This window comes from Fusarium coffeatum, assembly GCF_003316985.1.
Source record: "Fusarium coffeatum strain FIESC_28 chromosome Unknown BRIP53273_contig_69, whole genome shotgun sequence".
Lineage (NCBI taxonomy): Eukaryota > Fungi > Ascomycota > Sordariomycetes > Hypocreales > Nectriaceae > Fusarium > Fusarium coffeatum.
In genome coordinates this window covers 236,824-259,094 of record NW_022157865.1, presented here as the reverse complement: position 1 = coordinate 259,094, position 22,271 = coordinate 236,824, and the positions used below count along the sequence as shown (strand labels likewise).

Here is a 22,271-nt window from a genome sequence, read left to right as displayed (position 1 = left end):
GTACAGATCCGTAATTTGAGATAAGCAATACGTAGTAATGACCCCTAATTACCCACGACATGCATGTAAAGAACGAATGCATGATGACCCAGTGTTGAAAATGCAGGCACCGTCAGCTTCTGGTGCAATTTAGCTCACACCATCTTCTGGCCTCAGCAGTTCAGCATATCATTGGGTTGATTTGGGTTGAGCGCTGGCTACGCCTAAATAGGTAGGTTGTTTGATGCTTCTTCGAATCCCCTGGAAGTTGCAGCTGAAGACAAGGCGCAGGGCGATCAATGCGTGACATATGTTAGGTGCAGCATCACCAGAAGTGGCAGCTCAATGTCAGACGAGACGCCGTTGGTAACAAGGGCATGTTATAGCTTTGACTTTGACAAGCAACAATTGCCGCAGAAGACTCGCTCGCGGACGAAGCTTTCAACAGCTTTGCCACCATGATCACCATTTAATCCTATTAAACAAGAAGTCTGAGGAAGATCGCCTAATTCAGCCCGTGACTGAGGCTTGCGAGGCAAATCAAGAGCCCGGCTTCCTGTATCGGTGGGCCTCAGAGAAATGGGCCTCAAGGGTTCTGATCCGCTACCACATCATCACAAGGCGCCGGCATCTTCTCTCCCCATGGGGGGCGCCAGGGTGTTGATAGCGCGGTTTTTCCCTCTCCCTCTACTGTACACCAACCATTTCTAAGGCCAGCCGTTGGCTCTAGTTTGACGATGGCCCGTTTTTTCCACAAGTTTTCCGGGTCTGGGGAAGAGGGAAAAATGGTAACGGGTCCCCCCAGAAGCTCAGGTCGAGTCATCACTCCTCCTTCAGTTTTGCCCCATCTTCTTTAATACTGACCCATTTCTCTTCTGTTTTTGGGTCTTTGCTTTTGCTTGTTTACTTGCTTGCTCTGGTTTCCGCATCTCATCGATCGTGGAGACCCAGAAATTCTGTGTTTCAACCATTCCTCTTGACAATGAATCATGAGGGATGATACCCCCAATATCATCGCTTCGGCCGCCATAACACTTCCTCTCGCGACCTTGGCCCTTATTGCTCGACTCATTGCGCGACGGATTACAAAGGCTGGATATGGCATCGACGATGTATTTTCCGTCGTTGGATGGGTATGTTGTTCTTCAATACCCGCTGGTGAATGATGTGTACTAACGTCGTTTCAAGTTGGGTTCAGTGGCCTTGATGACGAATGGAATGATATGGATCACGGATGGGCTGGGAAAACCAATGGAGAATGGCCTCACAGACGACTTTACCTTCTACGATAAGAACCGACTAGCATGGATTCATATGTGGACGACGAGCTTTACTTACACCTTCGCCATCGCCTTCTCGAAATTCGCTATACTCGCCTTCTACTGGCGCCTCTTCCAATTCTCCGACATCCGAATACCCATCCAAGTCCTCTCGTGTATCACTGTCGCATGGTTCCTATTGCGCTTATTCATGGTGTGCTTGCAATGCCTGCCTCTTACAGCATTGTGGGATGGAACGCAGGAAGAAAGAGCAGCAAAATGCCACATTAAAGAGTCGACGTTTTTCTTCTCAACAGTATTGACGCATGTTTTGATCGACTGCGCGATTCTCATCCTGCCTGCCATTGAGGTTGGAAAACTTCATCTGCCGAAAGGCCAGAAGTTTGCCGTCATCGCCCTGTTTGCATTTGGTGCCATGACGTGCCTTGCCTCTATTTTCGTCCTCATCGAGTCGTTCAAGTTTGAGTCGGACTCCAAGGAGATGACGTTGCAAATGGGACTCCACTACGCTTGGTCTATCGCCGAGTGCAATTTTGCTGTAATTGCTGGTATGTTTCGATCGTGTCTGTCAATGTTGTCACCTACTCACTGTTGAATAGCATGTCTTCCAATGCTTCGACCCGTGGCTCGTCGTGTCTTGCCAGGATCTTTCCTTACTTCCAACAGTGGCGGCCAATCCACCCAGTTCAGCGCTCCCTTCAGCGCCCCATTCAGCAATGGCATACGCCTCACAGGCGTGTCCAAGACGAGGTCTCGTGAAAACGACGGAGGCAGCTCAACGCATGAATTGGCGTCAAATAGTGGTGGACCACCAGATATATACGACATGGCAGAATGGCCCAATGGAACCCAAACAACGATATCAAGCCCTTTCAGAAAGTATACGTCTGCGAAAGACTATGAAAGTGGCGAGGCGGGAATTCGTGTCAATGAAGAAACCGATATTTCTGTCCAACGGCGTGACGACCAGATATAAATAGGGCGGCGACCCTAGGCGTTTTGGAATACCATAATGGCGATGTTGGATACTTAACTTTAGATACCATTGGATAATGCCAAATCCATATTAATTCTGTTAAACAAGCTGTCGATAGTGTCGTATGATGTGATGTGATGTACTTGAATAGAAGCTCCCTGAGGAGAAGAGACATCGTGGTCGAAATTGGGGTTTGTACCAACACGACGGCATCGGCCCGTCAGCCTTGATGCTAATACATTCCAGCCTGCATCAAGGTTTCCACGGAAATATTCAGGACCAATCCGTTGGGAACGGATCAGGTGTTGCAGGAGTTATATAATATCACCCAAATGTGCATGCCTGAGGCGTGCATCGCAGTTGAAGCGTCACAGTTCGCTATGCCGAACATTGCCGCTGCTTGATGTTCACCTTGACCAAGCTAACCTCACCTTGCTCCGCAATGTACGGAGCCTGGTATCCAAAACGAGAAATCGTATGAATCGCGAATCTATTTTGGTTTTGGCTTGTCGGCTTGTCATTCTTAAGCCGATGAATTGTTTGAACGATATGGATTGAAGTTATATCAACCTGGTCAGTGTTCGTTGGGTATAGGTTAATGTGGTACGGTTCAGTAGCTGTCCCGCGGGAAGGCGGATTGTCATCACCGGTCTTTAATATCCGGCGTTCGAGCCCTTGTAGTTTGGCTCGATGGGAAAAAGGACATTTATGTGCATTTTACAAAGTGAGAACTTTTATGGTAACGCTATACGCAGATAACATGTGTCGAATGGAGATCACGAAGTTGAATCGGCTCAAGTGACGTACTATATCTCCAGCTGGAGGCTCCGCTAGCTTCAACGCAGCGCTGAGCATGATCATGCAATTGATAGCTAGTGCTAAACTTGTAAGACGTTTGAAGATTCTATCTCTACTCTGCGACGTTAGTATGGTACCCTTGTAGTCGTTAAACGGTATTCGTTCGTATAATATAGCTCCAAAGGTACTGCAAGTCCGTGCGATGCCCTCAGAAACTCGGCCCGCTTAATTCAGAACTTGTTTTCGTTCCCCACGATCTTTCCCGTCTCCATCTCTTCAACCTCCAATCACCATTCCCTCAATTCGTCCACGATAAACTTCCACAATGGCTTCATTACTACGCATGAAGGCCGCTACAGGCCTCTCCGGTCTATCAAGAGCTGCTGTCTCGCGAGTCCAGATCGGCGCTCTCTCCCACAGCGCAACCCTCTGCCAGCGCGGCGCCATCGACCCTCAACGACGTCTCTTCAACAACTCTGGCTTCCTCAATGGCTCATATATTGTCTCTGTGCCTCCCATGGCCGAGTCTATCACCGAAGGTACACTGTCTAGCTTGGCCAAGAAGGTTGGCGAGCAGGTTGAGCAGGACGAAGAGATCGCCAGCATCGAGACTGACAAGATCGACGTTATTGTCAACGCGAACGAACCCGGATCCATTGCCGAATACTTTGCCGAGGAGGGCGATACCGTTGTCGTTGGACAAGATCTTGCGCGTATCGTGACTGGCGAGGATGCTGCTTCCGTTAAGAAGCCTGAGGGCGAGGAGTCAAAACCTGCCAAGGAGGAGCCTAAGAAGGAGGAATCCAAGCCTTCCGAGGAGCCCGCCAAGGCTGAGGAGAAGAAGTCTTCTCCTGCTGAGGAACCTCCTAAGCCCTCAAAGCCTGCCGAGTCCAAGCCTGCGCCCAAGGAGACCAAGGCCGCTGCTCCTGCCCAGACCTCAGGTGCCCCCAACCGAGGCGAGCGAGTTGTAGGCATTCCAGATATGCGGCCGTAATGCATGACTGACCGAGTATTTCAGGAGAAAATGTCTCGTATGCGACGAACCATTGCCGGCCGTCTCAAGCAATCCCAGAACACTACCGCTTCCCTCACCACCATCCAAGAAGTCGACATGTCCAACCTGATCGCCTGGCGAGCCAAGTACAAGGAGGAGGTCGCTGAGGAGCACGGCGTGCGCTTGGGATACATGGGCGCTTTCACAAAGGCTACCACCATGGCTGCCCAGAAGGTTCCTCAGATCAACGCCCAGATCGACACTGAGAAGGAGATCATCACATACCACGATTACGTCGATGTCAGCATTGCTGTCTCAGCACCCAAGGGTCTTGTCACCCCCGTTCTGAGAAACACTGAGTCCATGAGCATTGTCGAGCTAGAACGCGCGGTTGCTGCTGCTGCTAAGAAGGTGAGTTGCCGTGATCGATGAGTATTATTGCAAAAGTGCTAATCCGTGTAGGCTCGCGATGGTAAGCTTACCATGGAGGATATGGAGGGCGGTAGCTTCTCCATCAGCAATCCTGGTATCTTCGGTTCCATGTTCGGAACCCCCGTCATCAACTACCCCCAGGCTGCTGTCTTCAACATGAACGGTATTCGCCAAGAGGTTGTCGCTATCAACGGCGAGGCTGTTATTCGACCTGTAAGTTCTCCGCTCGATGCCTACCATGGCTTGTTTAACTAACCTTTGTAAGATGATGTACATCAGCTTGACTTACGACCACCGTCTCATCGACGGCAGAGAGGCTTCTGCTTTCTTGAACACCGTCAAGAAGTTCATTGAGGATCCTTCTCGCATGCTCCTTGCTTAAAAAGTCATGGACTCATTTGTATTCTAGCGTGAATGGGATGCTTTGATTGGGTTAGTTGGGTGGAAATGTGTATCATTTATCGTTGTTGGCTGCACACGTTGGCGCTTGTATAGAGTTGGACTATTGCAGGCGTTTTATAATCCTACTCACCGATCCAATCATTGCATGCATAAAATCTCTATCGCCCCAGTGCCATATAGCTACGGCAGTCGAAGTCCAGCTCAAGAAGTAATCTCGCTCTTCATACATGTTTTTCCATCTCTCTCAACAAGAACATCCCAAGTCTTCCCATTCTCTATATCCTTAACTGCCTCAGTTCGGATATTATATGCCTGGCCAGCATACAGTGGTGACAGAGCCCTGTATGTAATGTCTCGAGGGGTATTGCCGTTGCCATGGATGTCTCGCCAATAGTCAAGGAGATTGATAAGGTTCAATGGCCCATGGACGACTTCGCCGGGATGACCTTCGACATTCTGAGTCCAGGCCTGATTGTAGTGAATCATGTGTCCGTTGAACGTCAATGCTGAAAATCTAAAGAGGCCGACGGGCGACCAACGAAGTTCTCTTGTAGGATGACCTGGGTATGTTAGCAACGTCTGCCCATAGTACTGGGATGCCTACCCTCACCTCGAGATTCGAAGTCCCTAACAGTAGAAGGACCTCGCATTGTATACTCAAGAGGCTTCGGCGCCTCGTGTACAGCTTCAAGGTCAATCTCAGGCCTAAATACCCACGAGCGACGATCTGTCAATGCCAAGCCCTTGGGACCCCAAAACTCTTTCTCAACTTCCACAAGAACCATTTCGCCAACCGACCGGCTCTTTTTAGGTGTTGCGCTTAGAAGTTTTGTCCTTTCCTCGACGTAATCACCTACACAAAGTGACACATCCTTGGCCCAAGTCATTTTACCCCCAGCCCACATCCTCCGTGTAAAAGGCGCCGAGGCATTGAATGTCGTATCACTTCCATCGGCACCAAGTTCTGCCTCGGTGCCATTTGGGGTGAAATATACGAGATGATAACCAGGTGGCACAGGCGTTCCTTCAGCAGGTGGTTGCTCAGAGACGTCCCGACCGTTCAATTGAGGCCGGTTGAGAGTGACAGCTAGTTTTTGTAGTTGGTTCGCATCTATTAGTTGACGACGGATGATGGACTTGTTGGAAGAAGTCTCTAGTAAGTGGGTTGCTGCGTCCGAGGCCGTAGCTTTGAGATGGCGGAATCTTGAGGACATTGTGAGTGAGTGTAAGTGATATGCGGGGCTTGAGTATGGGAGGGGAAGACATATAAGATGATGACGGGCCACGTCAAGGATTGTCCGACACTTTGTAGGGGTCTGAGACACTTTTATCAAAAGTGTAATTAGAATTTGTTAATTGATAGAAGTTCTTCTTCTTTTTGCCAGCAATTACTTTTGGACTTTGAGTGGTCGTTATGCAATGGGGTCAAACCAGCCACGAATGCATTCATCAGACAGTCCCTAAGCTCAACCACGAAACTTATACTCATCAGTTCTACAAAGTATCTCTTATAATATATTCTTGTCTCTGAACTTTGAAACATCATTATTAGTCGCATTATTGACCAAGTCAACGGCTTCTAGCGTGGAATATATTGACAAACAAAGCCTTCTCCACCTTCGGAAGGCGATCATGTTCCGGGAGCCGGGGCATTCAATCTCCGGCCAATCACATCGTTGATATTGAAATCCCGTCCAGTTTCCCCAGAAATTTTTATGACCCATCTCCGAGGCCGGCTGCGCGGAAGAAAGATGAAGCTATCCCCAATCCAAAACTAAAACTCGCATTCTTATTATTCTCGCTTGTCATTGTCGCCTACTCGTTCCAGAATTAACTTTCTGGTATGGTCTCTTGTCCCTAGTTACTGAATTAATCCTCCATCATGGTTGCTCTTGTATGTATGCTCCGTCTTCGTTATGTCCGCTCGTAATAATCGGCCTGGGACCTGGAAACTTGCCCCTCCTACTCGATTTGAAGACCTTTCGCTTACATTGTTCTGCCAGAGAAGAGCTGTCGCTCTCAATGCCGTCGCTGTCGCGCGCATACAAGCACGAGCCTTGACAGCCCGCACCCGATCTCTCGCTCTCGCCACATCCCAGTACCGCACCTACAAGACAAGTTCTCGACAACAATACGCTTTCCACTCCCAACTCGAGAACACTCCTACTCCTTCTGCTTTCCAGTTCCAGCAGGCTTCCGCCGCTGAGAACCCCCAGACCCTCGTCGAAAAGATCGCTCAGCAGTATGCTGTTGGACTCGCCCCAGGCAAGAAGATCAAGGCGGGAGACTACATTACACTCGCTCCTCACCATTGCATGAGCCACGACAATACATGGCCTATCGCAAAGAAGTTCCTCGAGATTGGCGCCACCAAGGTCCACGACAACAAGCAGCTAGGTGTGTAGTCATGGTTGGGACGATTAGTGTTGTATTAGGATGCGACGAATACTAACTCGCAAAAAGTGTTTACGCTGGACCACGACGTTCAAAACAAATCTGAATCGAATCTGAAGAAGTACTCTCTCATCAACGAATTTGCCGAGAAGCATGGAGTCACACACTACCCCGCCGGTCGGGGTATCGGTCATCAGATTATGGTCGAAGAAGGTAAAATATACAATGCTCTGGTGTAAGCAGCATGCTGACATTTTCACAGGATATGCCTGGCCAGGAACCGTTTCCGTCGCGAGTGATAGCCATAGCAACATGTATGGTGGAATTGGTTGTCTAGGAACCGCAGTCGTTCGCACAGATGCCGCTTCGATCTGGGCTACCGGACAAACATGGTGGCAAGTCCCTCCTGTCGCCAAGGTTACTTTCACTGGTATTCTCCCTCCCGGTGTTACTGGAAAGGATGTCATCATCGCTCTTTGCGGTCTCTTCCGTGACGATCAAGTCTTGAACCACGCTGTCGAGTTCGCTGGTGGTGAAAGTCTCCCCATTGACGACCGCCTGACCATCAGCAACATGACCACCGAGTGGGGCGCTCTCGCCGGTGTCTTCCCCGTCGACGAGATGCTTGTGTCCTGGTACCGCGGCAAGGCCACCACCAACGCCATGTTTGGTGGCTCTTCCAAGGACCGCATCAACCACAAGCGCGTCGACGAGCTGGAGCAAAACAGACTGGAGGCTGACCCTGGTGCCAAGTACGCCAAGGAGCTCTACCTGAACCTGTCTACTTTGTCACCCATTGTCGCTGGTCCCAACTCTGTTAAAATTGCCACACCTTTGAAGAAGCTTGAGGCTGAGGATATTCCCGTCAACAAGGCCTACCTCGTGTCCTGCACCAACTCCCGAGCTTCCGATATCGCCGCTGCTGCCCGTGTCTTCCGCGAGGCTGCTAAGGAGAACAAGGAGGCCAAGATCGCTCCCGGTGTCAAGTTCTACATTGCTGCGGCTTCAATTCCTGAACAGGAGATCGCTGAGGAGGCTGGTGACTGGCAAGTACTACGTGACGCTGGCGCTGAGGTCTTACCAGCGGGCTGCGGGCCTTGCATCGGACTCGGAACAGGTCTACTTGAGCCTGGTGAGGTTGGAATTAGCGCCAGTAACCGTAACTTCAAGGTATGACGAGTCCTTCAGTTCAACTGAAGATGAAGCTAACAAGCCACAGGGACGTATGGGTTCCACCTCTGCTAAGGCGTACCTGGCCAGCCCTGAGATTGTTGCTGCTAGTGCTCTCACGGGTAAGATCGCTGGCCCTGGATGGTACCAGAAGCCTGAGGGTGTTGAAAAGGTCATCATTGGCGAGGGCAGCGGTGACTATGTCGCCGACAAGGCTGTGTCTATTGAGGATGCTTTGGACAAGCTTATCAACGAAGCCGACGCTTTGATCGCTGCTGCTGAGAACTCAGAGGGTGCTGGTGAGAAAGCCGCTGCTCCCGCTGCCGAGGGTGAGGAGTCTTTGACCGAGATTCTCCCCGGCTTCCCCGAGAAGGTTGAGGGCGAGATTGTCTTCTGCGACAGTGACAACATCAACACCGATGGCATCTACCCTGGTAAGTTAAGTCAGCATATTGCAATATTGGTCTCACTAACAACCTACTAGGCAAGTACACATACCAGGACAACGTTTCGGTGGAGAAGATGGCCGAAGTCTGCATGGAGAACTACGACACAGAGTTCGGTAAGGTCGCCAAGGCCGGCGACATCCTCGTCACAGGCTTCAACTTTGGCTGTGGCAGCTCCCGAGAGCAAGCCGCCACCGCTCTTTTGGCCAAGAAGATCCCTCTCGTTGTTTCTGGCAGCTTTGGCAACATTTTCAGCCGTAACAGCATTAACAACGCCCTCATGGGTGTCGAGGTTCCCCGTCTCGTTGAGCGTCTACGCGAGACATATAAGAACGACTCCGAGAAGCCTCTGACTCGTCGCACCGGCTGGAAGCTTCTCTGGGACGTTCGTCGTTCCAAGGTTGTTATCACTGAGAAGGATGGTTCTTCATGGGAGCAGAAGGTTGGCGAGCTGCCCGCCAACGTGCAGGAGATCATTGCTCGCGGTGGTCTCGAAAAGTGGGTTAAGTCTCAGATTGAGGCTTAAGGGACATGTCTTGATGTTTGTTGCTTTTGGTGTAATATAGAGGATACATAGACGTTGGAAATAGTAAAAGTCCACATTTTGAGCACACTCTGCACACTACCATTAGCTACCTACAGGGTCAGAGGAATTGGCCCCCGAGAGCATAAGAGACGAAAGAATTTAATCACCTTATGCCAATTTAGGCTAGCATTTAGGCTACTTTATCTGTATACTAAATTTTGGAGGACTTCTGATACCCACCTGACTTAGTAGTTGCGAACCTTCATCATCGTAATACTCAACTTCGAGATCTACTAAACTTAAACTTGGTCAACAATGCAAAACTTTGTCCTGTAATATGCAGCGAATAATGGTGGCCAGTTAGTAACTCCTGGGCAGCTCCAGCACCTTCTCACTAATGTAGTTCAATATCATCTCCCTACTAACAGGCGCGATTCTCGGGACAAGGCATTCTCGGAACCACCTTTCAACATCGTACTCCATCGCGTACCCCATACCTCCATGGGTCAACACCGCCCTTTCACATGCAGTGAATGCTGCTTCTGCGGCCATATACTTCGCACTATTAGCAGCAATACCTATGTCGTCTTGTCTGATCGACGTATCCGTTTTGCTTTGATCGTACAGTTTCGCAGCATGATACGTCGCCAGTTTAGCACCCTCGAGCTTCATGTATGCATCCGCGAGAGGGTGAGCTATGGCCTGATTCATGCCAATCTGTCGCTTGAAGACGACGCGTTCGCGGGCATATTCGCTTGCTTTTGTCAGTGCTGCGTACCCGAGACCGAGAGCTTCACCAGCGAGAAGGCAGCGTTCAGCATTCATTCCATGAAGAATCATTTTGAAGCCTTTGTCTTGCTGGCCGATAAGTGAAGTAGATGGTATATGATAGTTGTCGAAGAATACTTCGTTCGCATCCACGGCCCGACCACCCATCTTCTTGATCTTGCGCATTTCCAAGCCTGGTTGGTTGCGATCTAGATCGACACAAAAGAGGGAGAGGCCTTCGCTGGGCTTCTTGACTTGCTCTAATGGTGTGGTTCGAGCGAGAAGGATCATTTTGGAAGCGACCTGGGCACAGGTGATCCAGATCTTCTGCCCAGTTACGCTGTACGATCCATCCGAGTTTTGCTTTGCTATTGTCTCGAGACGAAGGGTATCAAGCCCAGCATTCGGTTCGGTGACTCCAAAGCATACACGGTACTCGCCAGAAACGATTTTGGGAATGGTTGTTTCTAATTGTTCTTTCGTACCGAACTTCGCAAGTGGTTGCGTCGCGTAGACATTCGCATGTATAGACTGTGCGCCCGCCATACCCGCGCCCGACTCTGTGATTGCCTGCATCATCATCGTCGCTTCTGAGATACCCAGGCCGGAACCTCCTAACGATTCAGGAAGAGCAATGCCAAGCCAACCTGCCTTTGCAAGGGCAGCATGGAACTCTTTCGGGTCTTGTTCATTCTGGTCGTGGTCTTGCCAGTACGTGTTCGGGAATTCTGTACAAATTTGACCGACCGCTTCACGGACCATAAGCTGGTTCTCTGTAAAACCAGCCATGCTCATTAGATGACGCGTATTTGTTGCTGAGAAGGCATTCTTTTGAGTTTGTGAGAGGATGGGATGACGCAGTCGGCCAAGGCACCGCATTGCTGGTCGCAGCATCTTGGCTGCTACTATACGATAGAGACCGAAAATGCTTGGATAATAGCCTTTCGCTATTAGATTGATGAAATCTGCAAATGTAGAAGCCCTCCTGTTGATTAATGAAATGCGGAGAACGCAGTCAATCATCGAACCCCAACAAATGTGCGGTTTATTTTTTCCAGCCCCCCTCCATTGTCCCAGTTGGCTTCGTCCTCCGCGTTTCCTTTGCATTTTCCAAAGCATCGGAGAAACCACCAGCGCACGTCGAACGACCTGCACTAAAGAGATAGAGAATTTAAGCTCGATGCTCATATGGCATTTGTTTTGACGTTCACTGATAGCACTGGACATGGAAGGACGGTTGAATATTCAGGCTCTACGCCCTACTTCTTTGGTATTTATGGTGCCTCGACCTTCTTCTTAACTGTTCTATTGAGCTCTTCCTATGATATGTTAGTAGTGAAACCGTAGTATAGTTGGAATAGACTTACATCAAGGCTTCGCCCTAGGCCTACTTGGACCGTTCCTATAGAATAATCAATTACCGGACAGCAGTAAGGTAAATGTGACTTACTTCGTTGATAAGTGTCCATTCCTATTATGCCAATCTGATTAGTATGTGTCCAAGACATCGTAACGAGAAAGTGATTCTCACGGCGAGCTTTTCCAGGCCCGTCTACAAAAGGTTGTTAGTCAGAGGTTCAGTATATAGGTACATGGGACAGAGAGCTTACCTTGATGTTGCTTTGGGCGGCCTATAGCGAGAGCAACAAGTTAGAACCTCTGAATATTCACGACGTCAACATCTGGGAGTTACTCACGAGTTCTTTCTCCCTATTGGACTGTTCGAGATGGATTTCAACGGTCAGCTGTCATGGTCGACGAGACAAGACTGGACAGCACATAGCTCATACGATGACATAATCATTCCAAAACTATTATATTGTTAGTAGATGTAGAGGATAGCGAGGAATACACACTTGAATATTTTTCTCGGCTTCCTATGTCGAGAAAGGTCTATCAGTACTATTGCCATGATGCTCAGGACAACCTGCCTGTGTTGACCTACAGCGAGTGAGCCAGCCTGTGGCTTGGTCTGCTTTTTCAATGTCAGTACAAGTAGGGGTTTTGTTACGGAAGTGACTTACGTTGTTCTTCGAGCTTTTCTACGTACCTAAGTTAGTAAACTGTGTTTATAAATGGGAGAAGGGTTTGTAATCACAGTCATGGTGATGGATTGGACTACGAAGACGGTTAGTACTAGTAGGCAATAAAACAAGCACTGACGGGACAGATAGGCGACGAACGAATTGTCGTCTGAGTCTTAGGGCGGCAAGGTAAAGCAACCTAAGTCCAGGCCTAAGCTTGCGTAAAGTGGCCAAGCTATTTTGTCTCTCTTGCTTCCAGCGGCCAGTCTTCCAATACCTTGACACGGGAGAAATGTTCAGCCAGTTTAGGGGAAACTTACATGAAAAAGGAATTGACACTGCAGTCTTGCGAAGACATGACAATCAGCAATGCTCTAAGCCAAGAGGCCAAAAGCCAACATGATACGTACATTGTTGGAAACGGTGTGCTGTTTGACATGATGATTAGTCTTCATAGGACCCAGATACCAGGGGAATGGTTTAGACGTACCAAAAGTGTGCGATAACGGTCTAAGAATAAAGATAGATGGTTAGCATAGTCCAGATATCGATACAAACGCATCGTATATGGATAGTTCGGGGACTTACCGAGAATGTGGTTTGATGAAGAAAAAAGGAAAACAGAACATGGCTGTGAGCCTCGAAATACATAATGGGACAGACACAGCCCGAGCACTTTCCGTTTTACACTTGCACTTGCCTCACATCACCATTGGCCCCCTTCAAATGGGAAGGTACGGGCGCAGCAATGACATCACCGGAGCCGGATATGGCATTGCTATACGAGCCACTATGGTGTCGAAATAGAGCATCATGGTTTTGAAGAGAAAGGTTCCAACATCAGGAGGCTGTACCTCTTGGTTCCTGGGGAGCGGGACTATGTCAATGTTGGGTAGGTAGTTTGGCAAGAACTATGAACAGCTGAAAGCAGTCACAAGTGGGCAAGCAAGAAAGTGTAGCAGGTTGTCAGTCATCTATCACTAGAAACTATTGTTTATCGACAATTTTGCTATTTGAGCCTCCCCAGGGTGGGTAACAGAAGATTTGCTCTGTGACTTAGACTGCCATAACAAAGCAGCCCAAGTAGCTAATCTAAATAGGTACTTACCCAAGCTGGCATGAAGTGAACAAAATACTTCATCTCTGGTGCTTTCGTGGGCCAACTCTTCTGATACCCTGAGGTGTGCTTAGCGTTTCAAATTCGTCTAACAAAAACTTATGAAAGGCTTTCAGCGATAAGCGGAGGGTACTTTCAAATACCAATCATAGGAACTTTGGTAATTACCTGCCTGTAAGCCTAGTCTTGGCAACTCCGCACAAAGCTATCGACAGGTCAGGGAACCAGTAATCAGTATGCGAAGGATTCTCTCGATGGGGCTCGCAGGCTTGTAGCGCTGCATGGAGTACGTATGACAAGACATTCATGCTTACAATGGGAAGAAGGATTCAGGCTATTAGCCACCTGAAGTTCTTATATCCTTAAATGAGCTGGGGATCGAGATCTGGGTTGCATAGGCCTTTGAGCACGGCTATATAAGACAGTTGAAGGATTGGATTTTATAGACCACAACACGCATCCACCAGTCTCAAACCCATATCCTATCCACAATCCACAATGAAGTTTTACCTTGCACTCTTCTCTATCTTTGCCGCGTCTACTGTTGCTTCGGCTGTTCCTGAAGAAGGAGTGAAGATGCTACTAGAGAGACAGTCTCCATGCACTACACCTTGCGTCAACGGACAGCGATGCTGTGGTGGGAGACTCACCTATCGTTGCAACGCCTGCTAAGTATCTGATTTTCCCAGATTATTCAGGTGTGGTTGCCGTCCAAAAAAATCGAAAAACCTTGTCTGACCTTGAGTACTAGCGAGCTGCAACCAACACATACCATGTATGGGGTGGAAAGGGTCCGAAGGAATAGGCGAATCTCATCAGCACCTTAAAAATGGGAGATTACTCTGAGTGTGACACGAATATAAATCTCTAGATATTAAATGACCCGAGTCTCGCAAAGCTATCAGTCAACCTTCAAATACATAGCACCGCGGCATCGAATTGACACTGGTATCTGCTACAAGACCTCTCCGCCTGTGTAGAATAGAAGAATACATGCATGGATCATCTCTGATCTGTTGCGGACGAAGCGTCGCAGGACGCACATTGAAGAAAGAAATAATAAACAAAGCTATTGTATTGTCATCGCGGAATTCAGCGCCTCTTAGTCAGGCGTCCCACCCAGCACATGGTGTGAGAATGGGTGAAAGATATTCAGTGGAATTTGTAAAGGCGTTGTCCCCCAAGCAATTCCGCTTCTTTTCCGGCCGGAGCTTCGGATGCCAGATCTACACCCCGCAATCAACGTCAATCGGCTCGCTGACAAAAGCGACATCAACATCTGAATAAAGAACCTCAGCCAATCAACCAGCATTGGAAAGCCGCGACAAACAAGATGACCCGAACACCTGTTTCTGCCAAGAAGGCCCCGGCCGTGCCGTCGAATTTGATGAACCAGGCCATTATCGCCAATGGCTTTGTCTTTACCTCCGGTGGAGTTGCCATGGATCCCGAGACCGGCAAAATCATTGACGGCGACATTGAGGCTCATACTGTAAGTTGAATCTATCCAGGATCGGATTTGAATAAAGCTAATAGAAAGGTTATAGCGTCAAATCATCCGTAACCTGGGTGCGATCCTAGACGAGGCTGGGTCCAGCCTCAACGACGTGGTGGAAGTCAATATTTATCTGTCTGACATGAAATATTACGCCAAGATGAACGAGGTGTATGCCGAGTACTGGGGAGATTTGAAGCCCGCTAGAACGTGAGTCGTTTGCCTCGGAAGGCTTTATTGAACACTAATAATTATGGCCTGTAGATGTGTCGCTGTCAAGAGTTTACCTATGAACGCCAACATTGAGATCAAGTGTGTAGGAATTGTTACCAAACCAAAATCGAAGCTTTGAGACATTTAAACTTCTTGGAAATAATTCGCTCTCTTGGGTTTCTCCAAGTTAAATTGATCTTATTACCCTTCTACTGCGGTGTATTTTCATAGTACGGTTCAGATCAACCAATCTCTTATTGACATCACCTCGCCGATTGCAACCTTCATGATGCATGTTTTTTTCTTTTCCTTCTTGATCTTCTCAAACCTTCGTTCCACACGCAATTTTACTGCTCGACAGGTCCATCAGAGTTCCCTATCTTGAATAAATTAATCTTCACGAAGCTACAAGGCAGACAAAGCAGTAGCTGACTCGATTACGGTCCTACAACCGCGACCCTTGGATTCAACCAGATCCTTACTCGAGGTATATTGCCAAAAGGGTTGAGAGACAGGATACAGTCAACATGTAAATATGGGTTTGTATCAATAACTTTAAGTGTGTACGTTTAGTTATTCGTCGGCATAAACAAGGTTTGCTACGCTACATAAAATGCACACCTTGGCTTCAAGTTTAGCCTTTATTCTTTTCTTTCTCACATTAGTTGTTGAAAGTCTTTTCAAGTCGTTGACACGCTCCCCAAGATGATCTGCACCACTTTCCACCCATTTCCAAATTTGCCATATGAACTTAGGTTGCTAATATGGGAAGCAGCATGCCTTGAGCATTGCCCGAGACGTCGCGGAATTCACTACGTGACCGACTTTTCGAATGGGGTGGTGTTTTCATTGGACTACAACTGGGATGAGTCGAAGCCAAAGAACAGATCAATGTATCTTTGGGACGCTGGTCTCTGGACGGCTTGCCGAGAATGAAGAGAGGTTGTTTTCAGGCACTGGGGAAAACAGCCCAGACGGATAAACGATTATGAGAAGGGACTATGCCAGTCAGAAGAAGAAATCAACCTCATCCGATGTCATATTGGGCCAGATGAAAAAGATCATGCTGACTCGGGATTCTTTGTGTTACCTTCAAGGATTGACCACGAACACTGGCGCCAAATCGTTCATCTTTACAGCGATATATTCTGCATTACCACTGATGATTGGGAGTCGCTAAGCCATGATGGTCGGGGCTGGGGATTTCCACCTGAAAGCATGGTGGTTGAGTTCGATTCGTCCTGGAACGAAGATCTCGCCAAACGGCCCCGCGATTCCCCAGACAAGAACTTTTCCGGCTCGCTAAACTTTGTGATTAAGTTACTTTACCACAAAGTGGGCGAAACAATTGACTACAAGACCAAGATCATCGACAGGCATGCAGACTGGTCCTCTCGATATCCTCCTATTGGACCCACGTTTCATGGTTGCGATGGAGAGTATATTGAAATGCCATTTCAGAATTGGAAAAGATGGCAGAGGTGTTCAATACGTCTTGCTGAAGGAAGCGCTCTTCTGGATTTCTTCCGCTATCTTGAGAGTTTATTCTATTTCAGGTTGCAAGAGATCTACTGCGCAACGCACGATTTGAGCTTCTATTGAGAGAGTGACATGGAAGAGAGAGATAAATTTGACATCAGGGATTACTTCTCCATCCTAGTTCTACGGAGCAACCAAGTCGACTATGTGCAGGATTGATATAGCATGAGCCATCATTCAAGGGCCACTGAGCATCATACAAGATTAGATATGCAAAGGGAGACGGGGGATCCATGATGGGAAAACAGAATCAAACATATTGCTCACGATTGGTTTATCAGTCATAATAATCACAGTGATAGCAGCGGAAGGGGGACGGAGGTAGTGGTCAGAGTGAGAGTTACCTTAGTAATTAACAGTGAGAAGTAGCAGGGGAGCTGTCCATCTGTCCATGGTAGTTGTCCTTCAGTGCCGTGTTTTGAGTACATATTAGCGAATACAAGGATTCTGCATACCTACGAACGTAATAGAAAAGCCAGCTTGCTCACTCTGTCAACCTTAGACTATGGTTCTGCCTGTTTAGTCCCTTTGACCTAATGTCAACCCTAATTTGTCTAGAGTTTTATGAGCTCAGTTCTCCTCAAGGAAGGATCGACTGAAAGTGCGGTAACCATACTTTATTGGATAGTATTTGCTAAGATGGTAATCGCCCTAGTTGTGGAGTGGGCTTCTATTCTAGTCGCAGGCTGGAGGTGTGTACTGGACCTGGCAAAGGCACGCGTTGATGGAGTCAGGTTAGCCCGATGGAAGTATCACTGTATCCAGCTGGTCGGTTAAATGAGCTATTGTGGGAACTGAAGGGTGTTCTTTCTAACGGTCCATGTTTCTTCCTACATCATTGAAATATAAGTACGACGGCTGTGATCAGGACCATGGTGGTCAAGCCAGGTAAAGGTATAGTGGGAGTCGCGGCATTTCCACCTGGAAGACCGGAAGGTCTTCCACCTGTGCTACTCCCAGAGAAAGTAGCAGTTCCATTCAAATTCAAGTGGGTAATTCCACCTTTGACATCATTCAACGGCGCAACAAATGCCATTTGACTCCAGCTGAACTGTGTGTTCCGACCACCATAAACAAATACCTCGAATCTTCCTCTCAGTTCGGAATCAACGAACACGACCGTACCATGAAGAACATCTGTCACCAAAGTAATCTCAGCTGGAACTGACAGATTCACAGGCTTATGTGTGGATGATGAGGCGTTGACCCAAATGCGACCAGGATGGCCGGAGTCAAGTTCTAAAGCGTGTTCCTCACTGACTTGACGGAGAGGGTACTCCCACCCATCGGCCTCAAAAACAAGATTCCCGTTCCTGCTTAGCGACAAAGAGTTGTCCGGACCTGACAAGGTGAAGGGCCCATTGATTGAAAGGGTAAGGGTGTAATTCATGCCTTTGCTTCCATGGCCGAGTTCTACCTTCTCGCCATCACTGCTTGAGCGAGACCATGACAGCAAAGTTCCATTGTTATCGGATGATGACAAAGAGCGATCAAGATTCTGAGCTGGCGCCCGAGGGGAGTAGAAGCCAATGCTTGTGTCGGTTGTCTCGTTGAGCAGCTGGGGCCCACGTCCTCCGCTCCACGCACGAGCTCCAACTAAGGCGATACCACGGCGCATAGAGTAGTAAGCTTCCAACTGAGTCGAGGCATCAGGACCGTTGTCATTCCATGCTGCCATTGTAGCACCCTTTAACCGCGACTCGTCATCCTCGACTTGCATGCTGGTGTTGAAAGGATTAAAGTCAGCAGGCGTCCACTGCCAGTCATCCTCATCTGCAAAGTTGAAGATGCGGCTTTCATTGAAGAACTGAGGATATCTGGCAGGTAGAATCGGCATGTGGTCGTTCTTCAAGCTTGTATAGGCCCACCAGTCCTCTGAGTTGATCACATCGTAGCCATCCTTGACGAGCTGTACAGGATCTGACTGACCATACTGCCAGTGCTGGATGATCACGTCTTTGTCGATAGTCTGATTTCTCTTGGACGGCTCATGTGTACCCCAGATTCGACTTCGCTTGTCGGATGTGGAGTTGATGAAGCGACTCATCTTGTTGACGAATGTGATGTAGTCATCCGCTAGTTCGGCATCGTACTCATCTGCGCCGATATGGACTTCCTTAGTTTTGAACCACGGGAGGAACTCTTCCCAGATGCTCTGTACCGTCGGAAGGGTATCAGGATGAGTAAGGTTCAACAGGTCTTTCTTGGGTAGGGCGAGTTCGGGCTTCCATTTGGTGAGGTACAACGAATGTCCTGGTGCTTCGATCTCCGGAATAACAGTGACACCTCTTGAAGCGCAGTGCTGCTGTAGATCTTCAAAATCCTCCCTAGACAAAGTCTCGTTCTCTCGACCATGAAGGATACCCCGCAACTCTTTATCCTCTGGTAGCAACGAGAAATGCGAATAAACATCCTGCCAAGTCTCATTCTTCCCACGGTTTAGCGGGTAGTTGTCGCTCAGGTGGTAATGAAACTCGTTCATCTTGAAGAAAGACGCGTAGCTGCACAGCTCCTTGAGAAAGTCTTTGGAATACCATTTGCGTCCTGCGTCGAGCATATATCCTCTTGTGGCGTAAGCTGGCGCATCCCTCCCTTCAGCCGCCGTGATAGTTCCATTGCCGGCGAGAAGAAGTTGGAGAAGAGTTCTGGTACCCCACCACATGCCGCGAGCACCGTTTCCGCCGATGGTGATGCGAGAGGAGTTGACGAATATCTCATAGCCCTCAGAAGTAGACTTTCCGTCGGCGTAGATGAAGTCGGATGATTCGCCTGTGTAGGCACCCAGTGAAATACCAGTGGCATCAGCTGGAACTCTCCCCGTTTGTTTCAGCGTCCAGTTCAGGCCCGTGATCTCATTAATGTCATCGCGAAACGTAGTCGCAAAGTCAAGTGCGGTAGGCGGAATGAGTGTCAACCCATCATAATCGGACACAGACGCGAAATCATCGTCGATGTATATTATCTTCTGACTTTCTTCGACGGACCAAATAACTTGTATGAGGACATCTGCTGTTTCGAGGATGGGAGGAATAAGATCTTGTGCGCGCGCCAGAAAGGGTGATGCCAGCAGAGCAGCTGTCGCCAGATAGCTTTTGATCACCATGACGACACGCTGTGGATGGAGAGGAGAAAGATTCAATTGAACTGGCGGCTTTTGACTGTCATTATAATGGTGGTTCACATCGTATTTTCGGTTATCTTTTTTGTCGATCTTGGGCGAGAATAGAAGGTGAACTCGGCTGGAAGTGCGGGGGATGTTGCTATTGTAACGTGAGCGGATGTAACAATGACCTCCAGCTGGGAGGGGCTTGCAGGAGAATTTAGGGCCAAAATTCGACGGGTAGGGATAATTTTCTGGCAGTATCGTCAGGTTGTCAGAAGAGTTGGCCGCCGAAAGCATAAGAGGCGAAATAACCTGATAATCCTACGTGAGCGTAGACTAGCAATTAGACTATTTTATTTCTGTGGCTTTTTAGAAGACAATTCCTCTGATACGCATCCGAGTATATAGCCAGATTGTATTGAATTTTAAGCTGTTGTAGTTACGTCCAAGACGCTCGTACAAGACCATTTTGGTTTCTTGGACATCGAAATGGTCGAACTTGAATCCGTACTAGTTGAGCTTTACTATGAAATTCGTTGTTTCTGATGGACGGCTAGTATCTTTACATTCTTTTTCGCTTCTTATAAAATTGAGTGTTGAATAGGGGAGCTGCCTCGAATTTGACATGAAGAAGTTACTGTTTCTATAGGGCTGAGTAGCAGTGCATAGGATGGAACCTCTTTGTGATTGTGGCATGATGCAGGGGCACGGAATAAAACCAGGACAAACAATTTAAGCGCCCGTCTACGCCCTACTCTGGCAGCTCCAGCCGCGATGTCTCTACATGCGCCTGACAACACACAGATGAAAAAAAGCCACTGGGCGCCTACCGTTTCGTGCCAGCCTCTGTCGATATTCAACTCGTTGACCAGGTTGCGTTGCTGTCTGATAAACTATGGTATCTTGCATCACCTTATCATGACTAGAATAGACGCTTTAAAAAGAAGTACAATTGGAAACGGATAAACCACCGGGTTTAAAATTCAACTTATGAAGTACTTCTGAAATGTACATTGATGTTTGTTCTTTATGTTCCGTAGCCTCAACGCCTTTACTCCTTTGCGCCTCTATCAGACGAAATGTTCAGCTGGCAAGTCGATACCGCACCGGTCATCACCATTTGGGTCCACAAACCTCCTATAAAAATATGAGACTAAGCACCAAGATATAGTAGGTGGGCAGCTTACCTTGCGCTTGACTTTAAAATCTGTATAGAAAGACTTCCATATAGTTCTCGTCGTGCAGTCTTCGGTGTCGTTTATCGATGTGCATGGAGGTTGTATCTTGAGAAGAATATCCTCCGGTTGTGGTCGCCATGGCTTAGGAAGTGGCCAGTCCGAGAAGTGAATCAGTTTAGCTTCATTGTAAGCAGCCACAGGGTCCCAAGTCTCAGCCTCAGAGCCGAGATACTTGATATGATTCTCTTCTCTGTATTCACCACTGATCATATCGTATGGACGGTGCGGAAGGACGAGTGCGCTGCCGCCATAAAGATGGTTGACAATTTCCATATCGTAGTCGTTGCTAGATGCAGATTCTACCTTGGCCATGATGCGAGAGAACTCGGCTTTGGAAGGTTGGATGAGCATGACTTGAGATGAGAGAGTATGGGAGCCGGGCGGTAGCCAATAGGCTCTGGGCATTGCTACTGGCGCTGGAGGTAGAAGGAATAGTTCATCCATGTTCTGAAGGATCATCGAGTCAGAATCGATGGACAAGACGCGCCTGTATTGAGTCTGGTTGAAAGCTAGAAGCTTGGTGAACGAGTCAGCCCAAGTAGCTAATATTGTACCCGGGTCAGCTTTGTCATTGATCGGGTTTATGAAGAAACTCGCTTACCATCAGCATTATCCTTGTGTTGAACAGTGATGGGAACAAGCTTGACGTTGTATTCATCCCGCGCTTTGATAATTAATCCAGCGTCAAGGGATGTATCGTTGTCCGACTTGAACATCTTGGACGGATACAGCATCACCCGATCGGCCCGGCTAGAAAGACGATGCAGCGTCTCAAAAATCATGACCGAGTTGCAGAGGTAATCACTATTAGTAACATACTGAGTGTATGCAAACTGCGACCAGTCAACTTCGGTTGAGCTGTGAGAATCCATCGACCTAAATGACTCGGTAGGAATGTAGTCATGGCTGAGGAGGAGGTAAAAGACAATAATGGTAGATGCCAGGGCTATCGTCCATCGGTGTCGCCTCGGCGCAAGGGTGCTTGGCAGAAATGGAGATGTTTGCTCAGGCAGTAAATCCTTAGTCCGGCCTGTGCAGCGCGACATTGGAGTCGGGAGCCACCGTCGTAACATTTGGAAAAAGGTTTAATGGGAAATTTGTTGATGAAGTAAATAAAAACAAGGATGCATTAGAACCACTTCAATGTGGGAGAGGAGTAGGAACCAGCCTTAACGATGGAACCTCTCAGGCATGATATCCATGAACCAGGAAACAGTTACAAAGAAAAACAGAAAGACAGGCAAAAGGCCTTGTGTCGAAAGCATGCAGCCAGCCTTTGTCCTGATAACTGCGGCGTGGCGGCCTTGGCCGTCAAAGACCCTCGGAAGAGTACCACCTGTTGGTCGTGCAAATGGAGCCGCCATGATATTATTTTAG

The 22,271-nt window shown here is 48.2% G+C and overlaps 8 protein-coding genes across 8 annotated transcripts; 4 read left to right on the top strand and 4 right to left on the bottom strand.

Moving 5' to 3' along the window:
* Positions 1-968: 968 nt before the first annotated feature.
* On the top strand, positions 969-2,235 carry FIESC28_03292 (uncharacterized protein; the record flags this gene model as incomplete). Its single annotated transcript, XM_031157441.1, has 3 exons — positions 969-1,112; positions 1,168-1,807; positions 1,859-2,235. 3 exons carry the CDS (start codon positions 969-971, stop codon positions 2,233-2,235), a joined length of 1,161 nt encoding a protein of 386 aa, XP_031018573.1.
* A 1,123-nt stretch (positions 2,236-3,358) lies between these two features.
* On the top strand, positions 3,359-4,841 carry FIESC28_03291 (uncharacterized protein; the record flags this gene model as incomplete). The annotated part of the gene is made up of 4 exons (XM_031157440.1): positions 3,359-4,000; positions 4,052-4,438; positions 4,490-4,672; positions 4,725-4,841. 4 exons carry the CDS (start codon positions 3,359-3,361, stop codon positions 4,839-4,841), a joined length of 1,329 nt encoding a protein of 442 aa, XP_031018572.1.
* A 221-nt stretch (positions 4,842-5,062) lies between these two features.
* On the bottom strand, positions 5,063-6,075 carry FIESC28_03290 (uncharacterized protein; the record flags this gene model as incomplete). The annotated part of the gene is made up of 2 exons (XM_031157439.1): positions 5,063-5,421; positions 5,472-6,075. The coding sequence occupies 2 exons, from the start codon at positions 6,073-6,075 to the stop codon at positions 5,063-5,065; spliced, it is 963 nt and encodes a 320-aa protein (XP_031018571.1).
* A 668-nt stretch (positions 6,076-6,743) lies between these two features.
* FIESC28_03289 (uncharacterized protein) lies at positions 6,744-9,397 on the top strand (the record flags this gene model as incomplete). Its single annotated transcript, XM_031157438.1, has 6 exons — positions 6,744-6,755; positions 6,865-7,258; positions 7,325-7,468; positions 7,518-8,425; positions 8,475-8,859; positions 8,910-9,397. The coding sequence occupies 6 exons, from the start codon at positions 6,744-6,746 to the stop codon at positions 9,395-9,397; spliced, it is 2,331 nt and encodes a 776-aa protein (XP_031018570.1).
* Positions 9,398-9,757: 360 nt separating this feature from the next.
* On the bottom strand, positions 9,758-11,059 carry FIESC28_03288 (uncharacterized protein; the record flags this gene model as incomplete). Its single annotated transcript, XM_031157437.1, has 1 exon — positions 9,758-11,059. The coding sequence occupies one exon, from the start codon at positions 11,057-11,059 to the stop codon at positions 9,758-9,760; it is 1,302 nt and encodes a 433-aa protein (XP_031018569.1).
* A 380-nt stretch (positions 11,060-11,439) lies between these two features.
* Positions 11,440-12,269, bottom strand: FIESC28_03287 (uncharacterized protein; the record flags this gene model as incomplete). Its single annotated transcript, XM_031157436.1, has 11 exons — positions 11,440-11,484; positions 11,533-11,567; positions 11,616-11,649; positions 11,697-11,717; positions 11,776-11,796; positions 11,863-11,910; positions 11,956-11,976; positions 12,022-12,042; positions 12,111-12,140; positions 12,190-12,207; positions 12,264-12,269. 11 exons carry the CDS (start codon positions 12,267-12,269, stop codon positions 11,440-11,442), a joined length of 300 nt encoding a protein of 99 aa, XP_031018568.1.
* A 2,370-nt stretch (positions 12,270-14,639) lies between these two features.
* FIESC28_03286 (uncharacterized protein) lies at positions 14,640-15,153 on the top strand (the record flags this gene model as incomplete). The annotated part of the gene is made up of 3 exons (XM_031157435.1): positions 14,640-14,798; positions 14,854-15,011; positions 15,066-15,153. The coding sequence occupies 3 exons, from the start codon at positions 14,640-14,642 to the stop codon at positions 15,151-15,153; spliced, it is 405 nt and encodes a 134-aa protein (XP_031018567.1).
* A 2,235-nt stretch (positions 15,154-17,388) lies between these two features.
* FIESC28_03285 (uncharacterized protein) lies at positions 17,389-21,967 on the bottom strand (the record flags this gene model as incomplete). Its single annotated transcript, XM_031157434.1, has 4 exons — positions 17,389-19,977; positions 20,844-21,436; positions 21,496-21,644; positions 21,714-21,967. The coding sequence occupies 4 exons, from the start codon at positions 21,965-21,967 to the stop codon at positions 17,389-17,391; spliced, it is 3,585 nt and encodes a 1,194-aa protein (XP_031018566.1).
* Positions 21,968-22,271: the final 304 nt, after the last annotated feature.